We start from the raw sequence: 22,382 nt of genomic DNA on the forward strand, positions 1-22,382 counted from the left end.
CAGTGTACAAAACAATGCAAACCATTCTAATAATCATATTTGTAAAGGGGGGGGCATGTCCAAATGACCCTATGATGGAGAAGCTCTGCCTCCATGCCCCGGTCTCTGCACATATCCCACCTCTGAGGTTTGGCAAACTTGGAGAAAAGAGTTGCTTACAAGAAACCCACTTTTCCCCTCTTCTATGAGTTCCAAACCTCACAGCACAATACAACACTTCTGATAAAGCAAGATGTTGCATTAATCCTCTAGTATCTTCTATTTAACAATGTTTCCATGCTATACTTTGAGATCCGATTAAGTACATAAGCAGCAGTAGTGCTCACCATTTTATGACACCAGTAAAGCAATCTTTGATCAGTACCTGCCCCCAAATATTGTTAGGTAGCAGTTCCTATGTTTCCTTGTTACCTCTGGTAGACTATACACCTTCAGCTTTCTTGTGGAAATCTTTACTTAATTAACCACCTGGCCATTCATTGTGTGTTCTGACTGACTCCTTGGCATGCTTTTCTTACCTGAGGAGGATGTGAAGATACTGCAGACTGCACTTTGGGAGCTGATGTGGAGGAGATAAACCCAGATGAAAGGGCATCAATAGCGCCTTGTTCATCTGCAGCTGACTGAAAGATAAACGTGAGAATTCTCTATGAGACATAAATGGTTATTTTTTCTCATAAACAAAACAAGAAAAATACATGACTATAACTACTATTAAAGCAATACGTGTAAGGTTATCATACTGCAGTGTCTCTCAAGTCATATCTTAAACAAGCATCTCAATACTGGTGTTTGCTTTTATTGCACAGTGTCTGGTGCCCATCAGTTGAGAGCTGGTCAAATGTGCAGTAATACACACCTGACCAAAAGGCACACTCAATCATGGTGGTTGTTGCTATACAACAATTTCCATTACCCTAAGGTACAAACAACCTGGGGGGGCTGGTTAGGAAAAGCAGGGTACATAGTAGGTAGTTCCAGAGTTTGCCATCTGCTTGATTTCCTTCTGGTTAAATCTTGCACAAAGTGGACAATCTGTAAACTCATGCTTATATCCCATGTAAAATAAAAGACACAGACATTTGTTGTGGAAGTCTTTTCTGGTGAGATCTGTTTCCTACATATACGGACATCTATACCCGACTCCCAAAAGCTACTGCTACCAAGGATACAAATTAGAAAAAATACATGCAAGAATTTCTCCTCAGACAGGATAATTATCTGCCAACTCTGGAAGCCACAACTAATGGAGAGACTGATAGCACTTTCAGAAAATTAATTCAATCTAAACTGAACTGCAGCAAGACAGGAATGAAGATGGTGTTGGTGGATCTCCCTTTGATATCACCAATGTCCTAATGTCCATGTGGGAAGGGTTTGTACCCAGCTTGGAGGGCAAAAGCTGCTAAGCTCTGGAAGTCAAGCAATGCCACGGGGCATTCTGCGATAGAAGTTCAAAGAGATATGTTACAACGTTTTTCTCCCTGCGGCCTGACAGTAATCAGATCCTCTCTCATTCACTGTATGCTGGTGTGACAGCCAACCAAAAGCAGATGTCACTTTATGCATCCATCAAGGTTTATTTAGTTTTTTTTTGTTTTGTTGCCTTAACTTCACTGTGCATACCTATTAACACACCCAGGATTTAGCATGGATCAGTGCCAGTAAGGACGTGGCACTTGCACTAGTGATGTAATCACACAAGACATAACCAAAAAAACAAATGTTTTTCTATAGCAGTACAGACCTTACAGGATGCCACAATAATGCTAAACTTGGTCCTTAATGGTGCCAGATTAAGGGTCTCAAGGGCCCGAAGCTGAAATTTACAATGGGGGTGTGTGTGTGTGTGTGTAGGTTTGCAAATGTTAAACTGACAAATCTCTCTATGTGAATACACTACCTGGCATGCAGTCAGTCATTCTCCCCCACTACTGTGTGATTTCAGAGTTAGTATATTTAAAGTACAACAGGTGCCACTGTGACTTATTAAATTATTTTTGTATTATTTAAGAGGTGTCACTGTTTATTGATTTGATTGGTTTTAATGGGTTTGCTGGATACTACTGTGCGCAGTAGTAGTGATTCTGATCTACTCAATCAGTGTATTGCACATTGTTGTTATTGTTTTCTTTAGGCTTTTCCCGGTTAGAGGTCGCCACAGTGGAACTCCGGTCCGCTAATGATTGGCAGTAGATTTTTAAGGTGCCGAGGTGCCAGCTCGACGCCAACCTTCAACGAAGACATGCGCATTCACACGTCTTTTGAATGCTACTCGACCGTGGGGAGGACATGCAGATTCCACACAGAAGGCGCTCCAGCCGAGAATCGAACGGGCGAACCTCTTGCTATGAGGCGACAACGCTACCGCTGCACCACCGCAGCTTAGTGTACTGCACAATAATGACACAAAATACATCCAAACATTAGATACAGAGTACTATAAACAGTAATAACATTGGCTAATATTTTGAATGATGTGCTATCGTGCCTTAAAACATATGCACAACGCCAGCATAGTTAGGCTCATAACAACCTTAAGTGAATGATCTTTCAATCCTGTATAGTTCATCAATTTGCACAAGCAGAGTTTGAAAATACGTACTTAGCAGTAGTAACAACTGAGGAATGAACACATGTACTTATTTTTAAATATGTTTTAAGCTTGTTGTAAACAGACATGAACAATGGGGCACTTTCAACATCACATAAGATATTAGATCCATATTTTAAACTTGCATTTCATGATTTGTAAATGTCAAACAAGGAATAGTTACAGGCAACATGGCAACACTAAAGAATCAGTGATTCTAACTGTATATTAAGCCACAGTTTTCACCAGTTGTTAAAGCACTTCAGGAGAAACAAGCTGTGATTCATGACAGATAAAATAATACACTTACATCTGTATGTTAAGGCACCTTCCTGTGTGTGAATCCATTTTCCCAAGCTCCTATTTGTCCTGTTTTAATCATTACTACAGCCTGGTAAGTGGCAAAAACAAAATAAAAGAGAGTCTTCTAAAGGATTTATTCTAAGAAATTCTAGAAATTTAATGTGCAAAAATGTTTCAGCCTCTGGATATGAGGAGTATGTGGCAGGCAACTGTTTTATGTTAATGAATTGATTGTTTAATTATGTAAAGTGTTATTCAAAGAACTATAATTCAATTGAATTTTTAACTTTGCCTGACGAAGGGTTTAAAAAGTTTGCTCACTTGTATCAACACTTACTTTCTTTGTATACATTTATTTTATACGTTTGTTCATTGTGCTGGACCTGCATTCTTCAAACTGTTGTTGTTTTACATGTATAGCAACTGCTAAGTCTAAGCATCAAGGAAATTGACCTGACAAAGATCACCAGACCCCATCATAGCAACAGGGTGGGTTAAACTTGGGGATAAATAGTTTGGTTCAAGCCACCTACTGCAGAAATACTGGACCAGAGCATTGCAAAACCTTATCTTTGTTACCAAAACATATAACTCAGAGATGCTCTTCAATGATGCGATTGCTACTAGGAGCAAGTAACCCATTAAATACATTTTAATCGACTAAAGCCATAGAGTTATGGGTATGGCAAATGCCTCAATACAAAATCATTCCCGACATGGTAACAGAGACTTAAAGCATGCAAACTCGTTTTGTAACATCCTACAGATTTGTTGCCCACTAACTAGTGGAATCTTGAAATTATTGACAGGTGGACTTCAACAAAACATTGTAGTTCTATGCTCCCAAAAGTCAAAGAATTACCTCAGAAAAAAAGTATGCCAGCATAATATCAGTCTACCAGGGAAAGGAATCAAAATATTTGACTTCTGCACATACTAACTACAAACATCTTCCATAAGACAGAATAAATGATTTGGAAAGATTATACATATACATATATACATATATATATATATATATATATATATATATATATATATATATATATATTTTTTTTTTTTTGGCCATTAAGAAAATAATTGACACCTGCTCTGAAACCATGAACCTAGTTAAAACTCAGACTTGGTTTATCAAAAAAAAAAAAAAGCAAATCCAAAATTCTGGGTTTGGGGAATCACAGTGTACCTCTCAAAAGTAGTCTTACTGAGGGGTAAGAAATGGTTGGGGGACTGGATAGCAAAAGGGTATATAACAATAGCTGTAAGTAGTTCTTGACCTGTCTTGGGAAGGAGTCTCTGAATTAGTGGAAGGGGAATAACAGACATGTATCCACCCCCTCCCTCCCTTTGGACCACACTTCTCTTGATGCCCCCAGCCTCTACCAGACATCGTCACAAAAAATGCCTACAGGACTACCCCCCTTTACAGTTGCCTTACCGAATGGTAATGACCATCCCTCCCTGTCACTCCATCAGTCATCCAAGCCGCTAATCAAACCAGGCTGCCTAGACCACAGTCAGGACATTATCTCCCTATGCCACCAGAGTGGCTATAAAACTGCTAAAAGGTTTTAGGGAGGGGCTTTCTCTACTGGCAAAAGAAGTACTCCATAGGGTGAATTCTCTGCTAGTTGGCTAGTAGAGAGCCTCAAACAGTACCATCATGGTTTACGTGTTACACTGAAATCACCAGAGTACCAGTACATCATGAAATACAATGTATGTTGTGCATTTTACTGGCAAAAAATGCTCATCCCTTAAAATGCTAGCTGTGCTTGTTCAGTGCTTTTATACTCTGAGATCACCCTTCATTGAACACAGCTCTAAGGTGAAAACACTATGCTAGCAGCAGTGATTTCTAACTGCATATTAATAATGCAGTGCTGAGCCAGCATGTGGTTTATACTTATTTAATACTGGCTGATGTAGCTGTCACCACTGGAAAATCAGACATCAACACAAAGGAATAGGGTCCTAGCATAATAGAACCTAAAATGTCAGCAAGCTACAACATTGTTTAATCTAGCTGAACAATTACATTCCCTGAAGTGCTTATATAGTGTAGCAAATACCAATAAACCCACATTGATTAACAGTTTCATGCATAATGTCCCTTGAATTCCTGACAACTTGTCTGTCATGAGGATGTTGTTAGTCCTTGCCGCAGTGATTCCATCATAGAATGCTGGAGGTGTTGAGTTTGCATCCCAAATGAGAACTAATATTTTCCTTTCATACTTCTGATTCTAACAATGCCTAAACAGAAGACTTTTCAGCATGTGTGTGTGTGTGTGTGTGTGTGTGTGTGTGTGTGTGTGTGTGTGTGTAATCTGACAAGCACATATAAACACTGCTATAATAATTTTCCAATTTACAGACACCCATGTTTTTTCTAAAACACCCAGGAAGTCACTTCTGAGTAGTTCAGGCAGCCATCAGATTTGACTCTGGCCATAGATGTTTATATGAAATGAATCTGGGAAACAACAAAACGAATGCCGGTATCTTTAACAAAATGCATGATTTACAATTAAAGTTGAATTTAGTTAATTTGACAACACCTAAAATGAAAGCTTTACAGCTCACCTTAGATGGTGATTTTCCTTTGTCTGCTGGCTGGCCTTTGTGCTGTGAAGGAAAAAAAAAAATTATCAAAACATTGCTTAGCTTTAGCAGTGAATTTTGAAAATTCACCTGCAAAAACAATATCAAATACCTTGCTGTCTTCAATAATCCTGTGATCTGGAACTATTGTATCTTCTCTTTCTCCAAGTTTGTCTTTCTTTTCAGAACCGTGCTTTTCCTAAAACAACAAATCTTAGTTGTTATATGCAAACGAAAGGAACTGTCAATGCAGAATGGAATACTTTGCAAAACCGATAAACAATTTCATTATATCTTCACTGAAAACTTAAGGACGTATGTTTAAGGGGTCTTAAAAAAAAAAAAAATTTTTAAATGTGACAAAATCCTTAATGTACACTGCAGCCATCCTTACTACAACATGACCTGAATCGGAGTTTACAAATCTTATTCAAACACTCCAGCAGAGACAGGTACTGGAAAAGCATCCATTTAGTCAGAAACGGAATCTGACAAAATTTAGGATCTACTTTTCTGTGTTAAAATGATTAAATTTAGATTACTTTGATCCACTATTGCCTCTAATGCAGCCATTAAAAAAAATGCCTTCCATATATTCTGATATAAGAGAATTTTATAACATGTTGCTTTTCCAACATGTGCAAGTTTACAATTATTTCCTTCTGTGTATAAATGTATAGCGTTTAATGTCAAGGCTTCTCTTCATATTTTAGGTACAATAAACAATTATGTTACAGCTGTTCAGGAGTAAGATATGCAAAGCAAAATACAGTCAATACTGAGGAAACTTACTTATTTTACAAATATATCTACCTAAACCATAGCTTGTGTTTAAACCCAGCTTATTTAGTGAATTATGCAAGAGAAAGTGATATAGATATTACTTAACTATGTTAGGGTACAGTCCACTGACAGCAAAGAACAGGTTTTAATACATTTGCAAATATAATACCTTTTCAGTGCATTTCCATTTGATGGCACTATGGTGCAAAAATATTCTTTGGAGTTGTTTTCCTTACGAACATACATAGAAAAAGTGTTAAAAACAGAATGACACAAACTTCCTTTAGGATGTAACTGAATGGAATATATATATATATACACAGCCAAAATATATTTATATAGATATATATATATATATATATATATATATATATATATATATATATATATACACAGACAAAATATATTTATATATATATATATATATATATATATATATATATATATATATATATATATATATATATATATACATATAGACAAAATATATTTATATATATATATATATATATATATATATTTATATGGCAAAAGCCCAGTTAACCGATGACCACATCAATGAGACGACTTCGCTGACAGAACAAATCTCCAACAGTAAGTCAATGTATTACGGAACAGAATACATTCCCGTTCCTGTAATACACTCAAAAAACACATTAAAACATGTATAGCAGGGGGGCAAGCCCCCCTGTACCCCCCTACTTAAATATACCAACTCTGAGATCGCACTACAGTGAGGGAATGGGACTAACTCCCAGTCTGCACTACTCACCGTTGTCGGGGATTCGTTCTCTTGGCGAAGTCGTCTCATTGATGTGGTCATTGGTTAACTGGGCTTTCATCCATCTGACATGGAACCATATATATATATATATATATATATATATATATATATATGTGTGGAATTTGTCCTGTTTTATTAGCTTTTTAACTATTTTGCGTAGTTCTAGGAATTTCTGTCTAGTTGAGGGGGTTTTGGTTTTGCGCCAGTGCTCCCAGGCTTTTTCCTTGTTTTTCATTTCTGACTTAGTGGTTTTCTGTAGCCATGGGGAGGGGGTTGTGCTTTCGTTCTGGAAAGTTTTATGGGGGCATGGTAATTAAGGATGCTCAGGAAGGTAGTATTAAAAAATTCAACTGCGTCATTAAGACTGAGGTACTGTAGGGGATGCCAGTTACATTCTTTGAGGGATGAGATGAATGTGAGTGGGTTAAAGTTTAGATTTTTACGTGTTTGACGGTAGATGACAGATTTAGCTTAGTACAGGTATTTTTTGAGTAGGAATGTTGGGGAGTGATCACTGAGGCTATCTGATAAGCAGCCTGTTGTATATGACTGGGGGCTCTTACTGACTAGTATCCAATCCAGGGTAGTGTGCTTGCTGCAGTTTTTATTTATCCTGGTTGGCGACTGGACTAGTTGGATGAAGCCATGAAGGTTTATATGATGGGTTGGATTGTTGCCAGAACAGGATTGCCAGTCAATATTGAAATCACCTAAAATGATAGTTTCTTGGGGGAGATGGTGGGTAGACCAGCTGAGGAGGTTTTCTAGTGGACGGATGTTTTGGCCAGGTGGGAAGTAGCATCCAATTATGCTGATGGTTTTGTTTTGGTTAATTTTGAGGTTGGTATATATTATTTCTTCAGTGTCTATTTGTGGAGCTGATGATTTTAAGATCTGGATGTTTAGATGCTGTTTAAATATTATAGCTACACCACCTCCTTTCTTGTTTAGCCGGTCTACTCTTAGTATGCCATAACCGGTAGGGAGTATTTGCTCAGTGGTAATGTGAGGTTTTAGCTAGGTTTCTGTCAGGATGACTATATCTGGGGAGTACAAGTCTATGGTGGCATGGAGTTCATGGACTTTGTTGGATATGCTTCTAATAGTTAGGCTTAGTAGAAGGAAGTCACTTGGCTTTCTATTGGCTGTGATATGGGAGAAGTTGTGGTTTCTAGTCTGATTATGAGGATTCGGGTTGGAGATTGTAAGGCCAGGGTTGGGGTGGATGTCTCCACTTAGGGCTAGTTTTGATATGCATGAGGTTATTAGTTTTCTCAGTTTTTGAATGTGTTTGTTTATTAGGGAAACTTTATGATTGTGCTCTGTGGGTAATAGGTATGGTGCGAGGGTTATTATGTTAAGTTGTAGGGATGCTTTATGTTTGAGTAATATAGTTGGTAGAATATGCGGGGGTTGCATAGGGAGGGTTCTTGAGTTGGTGGGATGGGAGCTGAGTGAGGGTGAGACATGAGTGGTGGTGTGAGTAGTAGTACAGTGGTAGTGGTTGAGTGGGGGAATGATGGAGCTTTGGTAGGATGTAAGATATGCAAGGAGAGTGCACACAGTGAGCATAGGTAAGGTATGCTTATACATGTTAGTTGAGGAGGTGTGATAGTAGTGGAAAAATGGAGGAGGTAGTGTTGGGTTAGCGCTGTGGTTGGCTATTAAAAGATGGGAGGGGTTTATGAGTGTAATAAAGGTAGGACCACTGGGGGCGGGAGGGAATGGGGGGGCAGGGTGGGGAGCGAAGCGGGTAGAGACCCTGTTAGTTGCTCTTATGAGGGGGCTGGAAACAATCAGGTAAAAGAGTAAACTGATAAATGAATATATGACAGTGACAAACGGTGGTTGTAGTTTTAAAAATGGCGCCTGCCACAGGTAATATTTATTAACTTTGGGATTGGCTTAAGGTAATAAACAGGGAAGGGGGAGGGGGAGAACAAGGGAGTGAGCAGGCAGTTCTTTTGTACTGCTGCTAATGAGCCAAAGCAAAGACAAGTTTGTGTTTAAGAAACCATCAGAATTGACCAAGGACTGCTCTGAAACTGTAAGTCATTTCTTAACCATTTCTCAGGTGGAAAAACAGGATAACCTTGTATCAGTAGGCTACTGTGGTCTCAGTTTAAATTAACAAACACACAGTATTGATCAGTTATAGATACTATTTGCTAACAGAAGGGAATAAGAGAGAAAGTGGAAGATGAGTGTGTGTGTGTGTGGGGGGGGGGGGGGCTGCTTACAAGCCAAAGCACAGTGCTCTCTCCAGGGGGAAATGAATATTGGCTCAAACAGGTAGAGCCATACTCAAAGTTAACTGTAGCTGTTTGTAGGCAGTTCAGACCCGGACTGTGCTTTTCTTATAAGAATGATAAAGGTGGTACCGCAGTTGAATACTTAAGAGTGGTGTTAGGTCTAGAAAAGAAGAGTAGAGAGAGGAGTAAGCACTTTTGAGATGGTAAAGATACATTATAAAGATTACAAAAAACAAACTGAGCAAACAGCTACTGTAACTACTAGAATATGCAGATACTGAGCCAATTGGAAAAACATCTGTTAGAAGAAACCTCATCAGACAGTTATGCAGTCACAGATAAAAATATAGCGAGCAGCACTCTGTCCTGGGTCTCTAATGTGATTCTATCCACCAGTAACAGCACAATTATATAAAAATAATTAGACACCAGTATGAGCTGTCTATACACAACACATTTACATGAATAACATTAGTGAACAAGGTGCAGCTACGCAAATAGACCATACTATTATACTAAAAACAACTTGGTGCAAACAAAATGCTAGCATGACACAGTAACTTCCAATAATAAAGCATAAATCATATTAGATGTCTAACACAATTCAACATAAACATATACAGTTGTAAAATATCTAGCACAATTCACATAAAATGCTAGCATGACACAGTAACTTCCAACAATAAAGCATAAATCATATTAGATGTCTAACACAATTCAACATAAACATATACAGTTGTAAAATATCTAACACAATTCACATAAAATGCTAGCATGACACAGTAACTTCCAACAATAAAGCATAAATCATATTAGATGTCTAACACAATTCAACATAAACATATACAGTTGTAAAATATCTAACACAATTCAACATAAACAGGCATTTACAGTTGCAAAACACTTACTGGAGAGACACTGAGCTCCTCATATGGCCTGTAGCAGAGTGGATTGTAGTTTTAAAAATGGTGTCTGCCACAGGTAATATTTATTAACTTTGGGATTGGCTTAAGGTAATAAATAGGGAAGGGGGAGGGGAGAACAAAGGTGTGAGCAGGCAATCCTTTTGTACTGCTGCTAATGAGCCAAAGCAAAGACAAGTTTGTGTTTAAGAAACAATCAGAATTGACCAAGGACTGCTCTGAAACTAAGTCATTTCTTACCCATTTCTCAGGTGGAAAAACAGGATAACCTTGTATCAGTAGGCTACTGTGGTCTCAGTTTAAATTAACAAGCACACAGCATTGATCAGTTATGGATACTATTTTCTAACAGAAGGGAATAAGAGAGAAAGTGGAAGATGAGTGTGTGTGTGTGTGTGTGTGTGTGTGTGTGTGTGTGTGTGTGTGTGTGTGTGTGTGTGTGTGTGTGTGTGTTCGCATGTGTGTGCTCGCGTGTGTGTGCGTGTGCTGCTTACAAGCCAAAGCACAGTGCTCTCCAGGGGAAAATGAATATTGGCTCAAACAGGTAGACACACACTCAAAGTTAACTTTAGCTGTTTGCAGCAGTTCAGACCCGGACTGTGGTTTTCTTATAAGAATGATAAAGGTGGTACCGCAGTTGAATACTTAACAGTGGTGTTAGGTTCAAAGTTAACTTTAGCTGTTTGCAGACAGTTCAGACCCGGACTGCACTTTTCTTATAAGAATGATAAAGGTGGTACCGCAGTTGAATACTTAAGAGTGGTGTTAGGTTGGAGAGACACTGAGCTCCTCATGGAGCCTGTAACAGAGTTATCAGAGTAACATATATTTTTTTCATACATCTGTGTTGATGGTTTATTTTAGTTGGTTTGTGGACTATTTTGTGGTTCGTGCAGTGGCAGTTTTCATATATCTATATAGACACACACACACGGATAGTGAATATATATATATATATATATATATATATATATATATATATATATATATATATATACACATATATGGTTTACAATTAGATTTGCAAACTGCAGATATCGACAGTGACAATGTCGGCTTGCAGTTTTCCAAGAGGCAGTTTTGCAGACCCAAATACATCGACTACACTACATCGCATGAGTAGTGTAGTTTGAGTATTTGAGTTTGGAATTTAAGTGAAGATCACAGTTCAGTGAGGAACAGGGAATGAACCCATTTCTCACTGTAGTGCGATCTCAGAGAGGCTTGCCCCCCTGCAAAATAGTAAAAGTGATGTACCGTTGACTGTAGAGTGTCACAGTACATTACTGTGCATAGCTTGGGTGATGACGTCACCTCCTGCTATGTCGAATACAAGGAACTGCAGGAGTCGATGTATTCAGTTTCAAGTTTCCAGCTCGTTCGGTGTTGCAATTTTCAAGATATTGGTTCGATGTTAAAGCCGATCAACGGATGCAGTTTCAAGGTTTCAATAGTAAACCCTATATATAGATATATATATATATATATATATATATATATATATATATAAAAATACAGTTCCACATTACCATCCATATTTTTAAAATTGAATGAATTATACATTATTTGTTGAGCATCATGTAGAGCTGATACTGGGAGTCAGAAAATAAAAAAAAGCAATTACTAGAAAATGGAAATCAAAATCTAAATTAGCTGCGTCTGAAGTACTGGGTAATATAAATATAAAAGAGGTAAAAAGAAGTCAAGGAGCAAATTACGTAGAAATAAGTGGAATCTGTGGGAGCAATATATGCATAGCAATGTCCAGGAAGAGGAGGGAGGTTTTAAGGGAAGGCAGGAATTGGACAATTTATGTAATGTTGGACTAAATGGCAAATGTTATAAACAAAGAAAACATGTATGCAATGTATAATGTGTTGTGCGTCTTTCGGCTTTTCCCGGTTAGGGGTCGCCACAGCGGAACTCCGGTCCGCTAATGATTGGCAGTGGATTTTTACGTGCGAGTTGCCAGCCCTGAAGCACAACCTTCAATGAAGGTACGCCCATTCACGCACGTCTCCACACAGAAGATGCTCTAGCTGAGAATCAAACAGGACAACGTCTTACTGTGAAGCGACAACGAAATGCTAACTTTTTTCTATTAACGTATGTGTGCTTGTGTCTTAAGTAATAATTTAATAACTATGTTGAAAAAAGAAGTATTAATCTAATCACTAGGAATCTGCAAAATGTACACTGCAAAGTTTTAATAGACAGTTTTGATGGTACTCTTGTATTCTGATAGCTTTGCTACTTTGTATGTAGTTTTGTTATCCTGAAAACTGCACACTGCTGTTGTGTTTCGGTATATTGCAAGCTTGGTTCAATGAGAAATCTATGAAGAATTTCTCCTTAACACAACAGATGTAAAAATAGCTGTGTGCATCTTGCATACATTTGTTGCACCATACGTTATTCCCAAGAAGTTTATGTCATCATGAGTATCCAACCGCATTTGCTTGTTTTGTGAGAAGATTTTAAGTCCATTCCTAGTTCTGTCAGAAAGTTTGCAGTTTCTGCTACTTGCCTTAAAGGGGTCTTGGGTTTATTTTCTACAGTGCTTTGATCTATATATTCCAGCTTTCTCAGATATTACAGCCTGGATATTTGGTCGATGGCCAGAGTAACCTTTTGTAAGGCTATGCTATGGAGAGCTCTGGTTTACCTTTTCACTCTTCCTGTGGTATTTCTTAGGAATCTTTTGAAGCTTGGTTGCCAGGTAGGTACCTATCATAACAATGCATCTCCAAGAATATCAAACAGTAGGCCAATATTGTCATCCAGCTTTCTCCAAAGTTAACAGGATTAACACTTTCAAGGACTTTTGCAACTTCTTGTTTCATTTTAGCAAGAAAGAAGCTGATAAATAAGGGCAATACCCACCCACCCACTCACCCCCTTCCATTGGTGTTCCTGTAGCAGCTACACTGGGATCTCTCTAAAGCAGATATGTCCTAAGGGAGCTACTTCAGGATTCTTGTAATGAAAATGCCCGAAGCAGATAAGACTGCTGGAAAGGAAGTAAATGCCTGCAAGCTGAGTTGCTGTTTTTTAGCAGATGTCTACATAACTACTTTTTCTCATGACCTTTAAAAATCTACAAACAGAATAGAAGCATCACATTTTCAGATAAAGGACCATAAAAACTGTTTCACTGGCTTAAGTTTTATACTCTTGGATGTTGAACATATTTACTTGTAAACAATTTTTATCACACAAACGTGACTTGTATCATATTGTTCTTTTGGGCGAATGAGCAAATTCAAGTGCTGCCCTGTTCATATTAAGTTTTTATTTTTTAAATAAAATGATATGTTCATTGCAAGGATCATTGCTGCAGAAAACTCATAAAATTAATGTAAGTAGCTATAGGCAGAAAGTGATCTACAGTCAGATATGCAATAGCAGTTTGATGCACATAGGGAGCACAAGGTTACACTCCTTGATGTGACATCAACTCTAAGACCAGCAGGAATAACTCTAAACCCAATCCTAAAAGCCAAAGAATGTCTCAGGACATCTCCAAGGTCCTAAACCACTCAGTGCTACACTGTCAGTGATAAAAGACTGCCAAAGTTTTGACATACCTTGTTTCTGTTTTTTTAGACTTTTCCAGCAACAATCCCATATTACTTAGTGATATGTAATTAACTTTGTGGCTTAGTAGTTAGCTACCCTTACCCCCCCAAAAAAAATAAAATAAAGATAATAAATAAGCATTTCTAATAAATTTAGTCTACTGGATTCTTGTCAAAAAGTGATCAATAATACATTTAGGCACTTCCTGTCTTTCTTGTGTTGTTCTGGAAATAGCTAAGGTAGCTTTGCAAGATTAAAGCTAAACATTTTGTGAAAAATGTTTTATGTCTGCCTTGTGAGACAAGGAAGAACCCTTTTGGGTGTTTCTTATGTCTGCTTCAAAGGTACTTTCAGACCGGTAGCATGGGGTGTGACCATCCATGTCTACAGCTCAGGTATTCACATAGACTTTTGCTGAACTTTGTTTTGGATTTCATATCTAAAGCCTTTCAGTGAAACTTAAATTTTAAAAGAGTTCCAAACTTTTGAATCTGGGTATCAGAATACTGTACAGGAGCAGTTTCTACCCTTTTCCTCTTAGAAGGTACCTCTTACACCTCAGAAATTTCCAGAGCTTGCTGCTTTGACTTTAAGAAAGTTAAAATCCCCAGACAGTTCATAGGTTTTAAATTATATACTAGGTTAATGACCACCAGGGCCTTTATAAGCCTAGCTGTGCAACCAGACCCAACTGTGTCCCTATGCATCATGGGCATTTATTAGGAGGGGGTATGTCATGTGTTAGGAAGTTTCTAGAGCTTATATGGGGGAGTCGGTTAGACACAGGCAGACAGTAAAGCCCAAACTATCACAGACATGTTGGACACGGATGTGGAACAACTACTTTGAGGAAGCCTGGAATAATGGACTGGGCTGAAAATCTATTCAACCTTGGGCAAGGCAACCTAACAGGAGCTCATTTGGTCTTCGTCACTGTAGACCATCTTAGAGGGTTTCAGTTTCTGAGTGGGTGACCAAGACCTCCACTTGATCTGTGAGGCCTCCTCTGAAACTAGGACTTAGAGGATTCTACCAGCCACCTCCCAAACCAGAAATCAGGTATAAGCAGCTGGGGGCCCTAAGAGAGTACTCAGAGCCAGCCAACATCACAGTGGCTTCAGTCCGGCAGGACAAGCCAGTAACAAAAGTTTGATGCCATGCACAGCATTCATTCCAGAGGCCTTAGCTAAATACAGCTCTGAAGCTGGGGGTTGCAAAAACACTTTGCCAAGTTCAGTGTCATTGGACCTAGGAGAAACAGTTCACATTAGTTGGGCTCTCCTTGGATTTTCACTGCTTCCCATGATATTCCCTTTCTGAGTGCTTAGGCTTCTGAGGGAGGCCCCTGGAGGCCTGAACAGATGCCACTGCAGTACTGGACCAGCTGCATGCCCTCTCATGAGCTGCACACTCCTAAAGAGACTTAAATCTTTTCTTGACTGATCAGGAGTGCAACAATGACAAGCACAATTATCATCTACTATTTTTAGTTCTCTGCCAAGAATGTTTCAGTCGGCTGGTACAGAATCAATACTGCCCCCCCCCCCCCCCCATTCTGTGAGATGACACAGAAGACGGGTATCATCACACTCTTCCATTAAGGGGGGGTGCATTGTTTAAGGAAAACTCCACCTTGGAACTCAAAAAACATATTGTACGTTAAAGTAAATTCAGCTGTATATTATGGTTGCTCTCTGACAAGTCAGTGGGAATTTCTTACAATGGATCTGCATATACTAGATATGCATCCCCCTCTGAAAGGATGTCACACAAAGCATAAAAGACCTTTTTATGAAGCGTGTACTATCAAGTGCACCTAGTTGACAGGGTTGCCACTTGACTCTCTTTCTGCAGTTCTGGTCTGTGTGGGGGAGCTTGAAAATGGTAAATGCATTTATACTTTACAAGAAAAAATATTTACTGATTTACTGACTTTTCTCTAAATGTCACTGAAATGTTTGCTATTACATTTAAAGCTTAGAATTTCAATACTGTGTTGCTGCTTATGTAAATTTGTCAGAGTTGACAATTGCCTTAAAACCCCTGATGATCCAATCGCTTTGTTTTGCTATAAAAAGGGATTGTTAAGTTCTCCTCCCCTCTGAAATAAAAACAGTGGAATCAATTCCACAGCTTTCTGTCTTTTTTTATATCAGCTGCTGTGTTCCTGACATTAGCAGGGTTAATTACCCATCTAAGACTGACAGCAGTACCCTGACAGGGTAAACTACAGATTTAACTGCGTCTGTGACAGTCACGCAAGTGGAGACAAATTTCTCTGCAAAGTACGTGAGAAGTTGAGTTTAAAAAAAAAAAAAGTAGGTGGGCTTTCCCTTCCTTTGACTCCAATACAAGGAAATAACAGTTAGAAAAACTACAATGAGGTTTCTGGTACATACACAATGCTGGAACCATATTTTAGGGAGAAAAGAAACCTAACAATTGAATTAAACTGTATGAGAGGGTGGAGTTTTCCTTTAATAGTTATGGAGAAAATCCTGAAGCTATCAAGTTTTTTTTTTTTTTAATTTCAGGAATAGCATTGCTGCATAGGATAGCAGATACTTCACGGAGGTCAATGGCTGCCCTTATATGTCCTTTTAAAGAATGTTTCACCTATGATGCTGAGTGCTACAAAAATGTGGTACATACAGATTCTTTGGTAATAATAAAGTTTTCATTTTATGTGCATTACTAACCTAAAGTTGTTAAAAAATTGCTTTCAGTTTCAATTGTACTATTTTCTAATTTCAAAAGCATCACACAGAATCAGGTGAAAAAAATTACCTTAACCTTATCCTCGGCTGGGGCTGGCTTATCTTTTGACTGCTTAGGCAAAGTATCAGCTAGGGAATCCAGTGTAACATCTTTACCACCCTGCAGAAAACAGCAAAGAGCAGTTAACAAGAAAAGTGATCACGTAAAACCTCTACATGAACTATGGAGGAGCAGAATATTAACAAATGAATACAAATATGTGACTCAGCTGTAATATAAGACATCATAGAAGAGTAGGCATACCTAACAGAAATGACATAGCTAATTCCATTCATTGCATGAGCATACAGTACACTTAACGTTAGACAGGACTACTGGATAATAATTATGTTTCAGTGCTAGGACTAGGTGTTCTCTTATTTATGGAAAATGTCAAGTTACAGACTGACTACAGAATGCTAGCAAGTTATGGCTGTGACTACAGAATGCTAGCAAGTTATGGCTGTAACAACAGAATGCTAGCAAGTTATGGCTGTGACTACAGAATGCTAGCAAGTTATGGCTGTGACTACAGAATGCTAGCAAGTTATGGCTGTAACAACAGAATGCTAGCAAGTTATGGCTGTAACAACAGAATGCTAGCAAGTTATGGCTGTAACAACAGAATGCTAGCAAGTTATGGCTGTAACAACAGAATGCTAGCAAGTTATGGCTGCGACTACAGAATGCTAGCAAGTTATGGCTGTAACTACAGAATGCTAGCAAGGTATGGCTGTGACTACAGAACGCTAGCAAGTTATGGATGTGACTACAGAATGGTAGCAAGTTATGGCTGTAACTACAGAATGATAAGTTATGGCTGCGACTACAGAATGCTAGCAAGTTATGGATGTGACTACAGAATGCTACCAAATTATGGCTGTGACTACGGAATCCTAGCAAGTTATGGCTGTAACTACAGCATACTAGCAATTAATGGCTGTAACTATAGAATGCTAGCAAACTACAGAATGCTAGCAAGTTACAGAATGCTAGCAAGCTTTGGCTGTAACTACAGAATGCTAGCAAGCTATGGCTGTGACTACAGAATGCCAGCAAGTTATGACTGTGATTATAGAATGCCAGCCAGTTATGGCTGTGACTACAGAATGCCAGCCAGTTATGGCTGTGACTACAGAATGCTAGCAAGTTATGGCTGTGACTACAGAATGCTAACAAGGTATGACTGTAACTATGTAATGCTAACAAGTTATGGCTGTGACTACAGAATGCTAGCAAGTTATGGCTGTAACTACAGAATGCTAGCAAGGTATGGCTGTGACTACAGAATGCTAGCAAGTTATGGCTGTAACCACAGAATGCTAGCAAGTTAAAGAATGCTAGCAAGTTATGGCTGTGACTACAGAATGCTAGCAAGTTATGGCCGTGACTACAGAATGCTAGCAAGTTATAGCTGTGACTGCAGAATGCTAGCAAGTTATGGCTGTAACTACAGAATGCTAGCAAGTTATGGCTGTGACTACAGAATGCTAGCAAGTTATAGCTGTGACTGCAGAATGCTAGCAAGTTATGGCTGTGACTACAGAATGCTAGCAAGTTATGGCTGTAACTACAGAATGATAGCAAATTATGGCTGACAAAAGAGGAGACAATACTCCATCTAAGGCCGTACTGGTGCCTTACATAGCAAGAGCACTCCCTTAAGTGCACATGGATCAGCATTATTGTCACTGTCCCTTCTTACAGAACTGTGTGAGTCAACCTATGATTAACTATAATCTCCAGAGCTATCAAAATAAAACAAACTGCCCTTGAGTCAAAAAATGGACACTGTCTCAACCAATCCACTTCTCTACAAACCAAGATTTCATTTCAGCAGTTTATTTCCTGATTATCACAACTCAGCATGGTAACTGTGACACTTCAAATACTATTAAAAAACATTTACTATTGGAAAGATTTTCAGACCATGAATTCTACATATTGTCCAACTGCATATTAGTTTCAGCATCTAAACCTAAAGCTTCTGAGAGTCTAAACTGTTTGGCATCATTACATTCTTTTTATTTAGAGCTTAGACTGAAATTACTCTTTAACGTAAGTGTTACTTTAATAATAAACTCCTACATATTGTGATTATATAGCTTTTCTGGACTACTTCCACATATATTCCTAATTAGTTTATCCTTAACCACAGCCTCAGTGTTATCACAACACTACCTAGGTACTCACAATTGCTAAAGGTCATTGATTACTGGGGTAGTTAAAGAATATGCTGGATGGAAAGGAATTACAGTACTAAACTATAGGGACATATATATATAACAAGCAAAAGAAATGAAGTATTAAGTGTTTCAGTATAGAGAGGAAGGCTTCATACAGAATACCCTGTTTTGGAGACTGCTGTTCTATAACTACAGAGACAGAACACAAACGGGTACAAAAGGGCAACAAAGGCATTTTTATTCCAAGTACAATTAATATGAGGCCCTCCCAAAAACATGCTGAGTATTTTGCCCTCAATCTCCTCCCAAGAGTGGAGCTGTGGGCAGCAGCACAGACTATAGATGGTAACTATAGGGGGGTAAGTTGTTCAGATCAACACCTTTGGGTATCAATGCAGTATCCTCTAGACAATAGAAAATGGATCACAGACTGGGCACTATGTCAGGGCTAGCCACTTGAGGGTGTAAAACTTGGCTCTAGGTGATTTGGTTATGTTGATTAATGTCATCAAAAATTGGGATGGGTACTTGCCAGTGATAAATGGGATGAAGACCCAGCCTACTTTGACCTATGCCAGGAACCCATGCTAATGGTGGAAAGGGTGCATAGGCCCCTATTGGCCAGTGTGTGCTTGCCATAAAGCCTAGAATCCTTTGGTACATAAGTTATTGGCTGGCTGGTGTCCAGTTGCCTAGCTTGAGTTGCTGGGACAGCTCTGTTGAGCGAAAGCTGATCATAAAACCAATCAACCTGACAAACATGAAATAAGGACTGCTACCCTCAGTACAGGTTCACAGTCAGGAAGTGGATCAGATGATGTTAAGGTGGAGGCTGAACATCCTCTGTGTCCAGGACAAAAGATGGAAGGGTATTGTAATAAAGCTGAGCCTGGCATTCAGAGTCTTCTACTCAGGAAGAAAACAGCTTAGAAGTGGGAATTGTGGTGAGGGAAGGCTTCAGAGGGCAGTGAGGGATGTCATCAGAATTAGTGACAGACGCGTAGCAATCAGATGCCAGTATAGGTATCGGTCAGTATTCATAATCTCAGAATATGCTCCACATCAGGGCTGTGATAATGAGGACAATAGTGCATTTAGACAACAATTGCAAGACCTACCAGCTAAAGCAGGACACCATTAATTGGTGCTGACAATGGGTGACATGAATGCACATATTGGGACAGAAAGAAAAGTATATGAGGACTGTCTGGATCTACAAGCTTGAGGCAACAAGAGCAAAGAAGGACTGGCCATTCTAGACGTCTCTCTGGCAAATGGTTTAATGATGGCCAACACATGGTTCTGCAAGAGACAGTCGCAAGACTGGCCAACATGCAACTCAGGTAGATTTCCTCCAAATAAGGAAAGAGCACTGGGGTAGAATCAATGACTGCAAAGTCATCCCCAGTGAAACAATTGGCCCACAGCATAAACCACTGGTTGCTACAATCAGCTGCAAGCAGTGGTCAGAGAAGGCTCTAAGGTCAACTGAGACAAGACTGAAGACCTGGAAGTTGGAGTGAAAGCACAAGAGTTCAAGGATTTACTAAGGGCTCTAACACCTCAAGAACAGGAGAAAATAGGTGAAACTGAAGAATGCAGTGCCTCAAAATAGCACGTGTGAAGACTACAGAACATTTATCCAGCTGGGCCAAGTATGGAAGCAAGGTATACAAGGAAAGCTGGTGGTGCTGGAATGCAGAAGTTCAAGATGTCATCAACAGAAATAAGTAGTGCAGGAAAAAGTGGGAGATAAAAAAGGTGCACCAGACTAAGAATGAATACTGACTGGCTAACAAAGAGGCTAAGACAGGAGTTGCAATAGCAAAAAACAAGGTATCAGAAAGAGTTTCTGGAAAGTGAGTCAGTAGATGGCACAAATAAACCCTATCAGGTTGCAAGGCAGACAGAAAGAAAAATAAGATCATCAGACACCCTTCATAATGGATGCCAGCAACACCCTGCTCACTTGTCCAGAGGACATCAAAAGCAGATGGAAGGAGTACTTACAGCAACTTATAAATGAAGAAAACCTCAAAGAAGATGTACTGCCTCAGACACAGGCTCCAATGAAAGAAGAGGAGGCCACCCTAGAAAAAGTAAGAACACTACTAAGGAAAATTAAGTCAGTGAAAGAAGCAGGCTCAGATGAGGTCACAGCGGATATGATCAAGATGTTGGGTGAGAAAGGGAGAAATGGTTCCTGAGAGCACCCACTGCAGTACAGAGAGAAAATAGTATCATAGATGACTGGAGAATAAACAAAGTAGGCTAGTGTACAAGAACAAAGGTGGCATTCACAACTGTGGGCAGTACAGAGGTATCAAACTCTTGTAATACTGCATGAAGTTCTGGAGAGGGTGACTGATAAATGAATATGCAGAGCAGGAGAAAGTAAGATGGGAGATGAACACTTCAGATTCATATCAGGATGCAGCACAACTGAGATGATGTTTGCAGTGAAACAAACAGTTGAAAAAAGCTAGTGATAAGGAAAGAGTTCAACTGGTCCTTCCTAGACTTGGAGAAAGCATATGACAAGGTCCAAAGAAAGGGAATTTGGGCAGTCCTGCGATGACTCAAAGTCACAGAAACATTGGTAGAATTAGTGCAGACTATATACAAGGATCCAATGGCTCAATGCTGCTTCTGAGTGAGCTGTCATCAGGTACTGAGTGGACTGAAGATAAGGTAAGTCTGAATGAGGAGGCCAAAGCTATTATCACGTACAGCTGCAGCATTCACAGAGTGTCAAGGGTAGTGTAACAGAGAAGAATGTCAAAGAAGCTGAAAAGATGCACAAAACAGTGCTGCTACCAGAACGGAAACCACTGAGCAAGTTAAGGCAGGGCAGCTGAGGAAGCTAGAGGAGATGGAGATAAACTGCCGAAATGTGTGGTACGATGTACACAGACAGACAGAGAAATAAGGACATCAGAGTAGAAGCCAAAGTAGCTCTAGTTGCAGAGAAGTTCAAAGAAATCTTATTACAGTGGTTCAGACACATGTGCAGAAAAGTAGAAGACAATCTATTGAAGATGATTTGGGACTGACAGAAAGAAGGCAAGAGGAAACAAGATTGTCCAGCAAAGAGATGCATGGATTGCTTGAGAGAAGACCTTTGACAGTCACGTATGACTGTTGAAGGTAGGTAAGTGGCACTGAATTGAGAGAGATGGCAACAGCTGACATGACATCCTGACCCGATGTAGAAAATGGGAAAAAGTGTGTTGATAATGATGATGAATGACAATCAATATGAGGACATACTCTACCCAGAAGAACCAAAGAACGAGGGAGGAACTTCACCCATATGAAATCCATAAACAATGAGTACAGGAAGTTAGCTTCTAGAAAATAATGTGTAATGGAAACAGCCAGCATGATGTAAAGACAAGAGTAAGCCACGAGGGACCATTTGTTGATATACTGGAAAAAGCCAGCATGATGTAAAGACAAGAGTAAGCCACACGAGGGACCATTTGTTGATATAAATGTAGCAAGACACATGAAGCTGAGTTTTTGTAGTAGTGGTGATAAGGTTATTGTATACACAGAGGTTGCATTGCAAGAAAGCCACAGCAATAAGATGCTGAAAACTCCTAAACTCTGTTATAG

The 22,382-nt window shown here is 39.1% G+C and overlaps 1 protein-coding gene across 8 annotated transcripts in view; it reads right to left on the reverse strand.

Moving 5' to 3' along the window:
• The window catches only part of CAST (calpastatin), a 1,327,899-nt gene that overhangs the window by 86,181 nt on the left and 1,219,336 nt on the right, over positions 1 to 22,382 (reverse strand). For all 8 annotated transcript variants that reach the window (XM_044064116.1, XM_044064117.1, XM_044064120.1 and 5 more), the window contains 4 exons: positions 16,609 to 16,698; positions 5,613 to 5,699; positions 5,483 to 5,524; positions 519 to 623 (listed from right to left, as the gene is read on the reverse strand). In XM_044064116.1, the coding sequence (XP_043920051.1) occupies positions 519 to 623; positions 5,483 to 5,524; positions 5,613 to 5,699; positions 16,609 to 16,698 (324 nt within the window). The remainder of the gene's footprint in view (positions 1 to 518; positions 624 to 5,482; positions 5,525 to 5,612; positions 5,700 to 16,608; positions 16,699 to 22,382) is intronic.

Source organism: Protopterus annectens, chromosome 2.part2 (assembly GCF_019279795.1).
Source record: "Protopterus annectens isolate FY-2018-M chromosome 2.part2, PAN1.0, whole genome shotgun sequence".
NCBI lineage: Eukaryota > Metazoa > Chordata > Ceratodontiformes > Protopteridae > Protopterus > Protopterus annectens.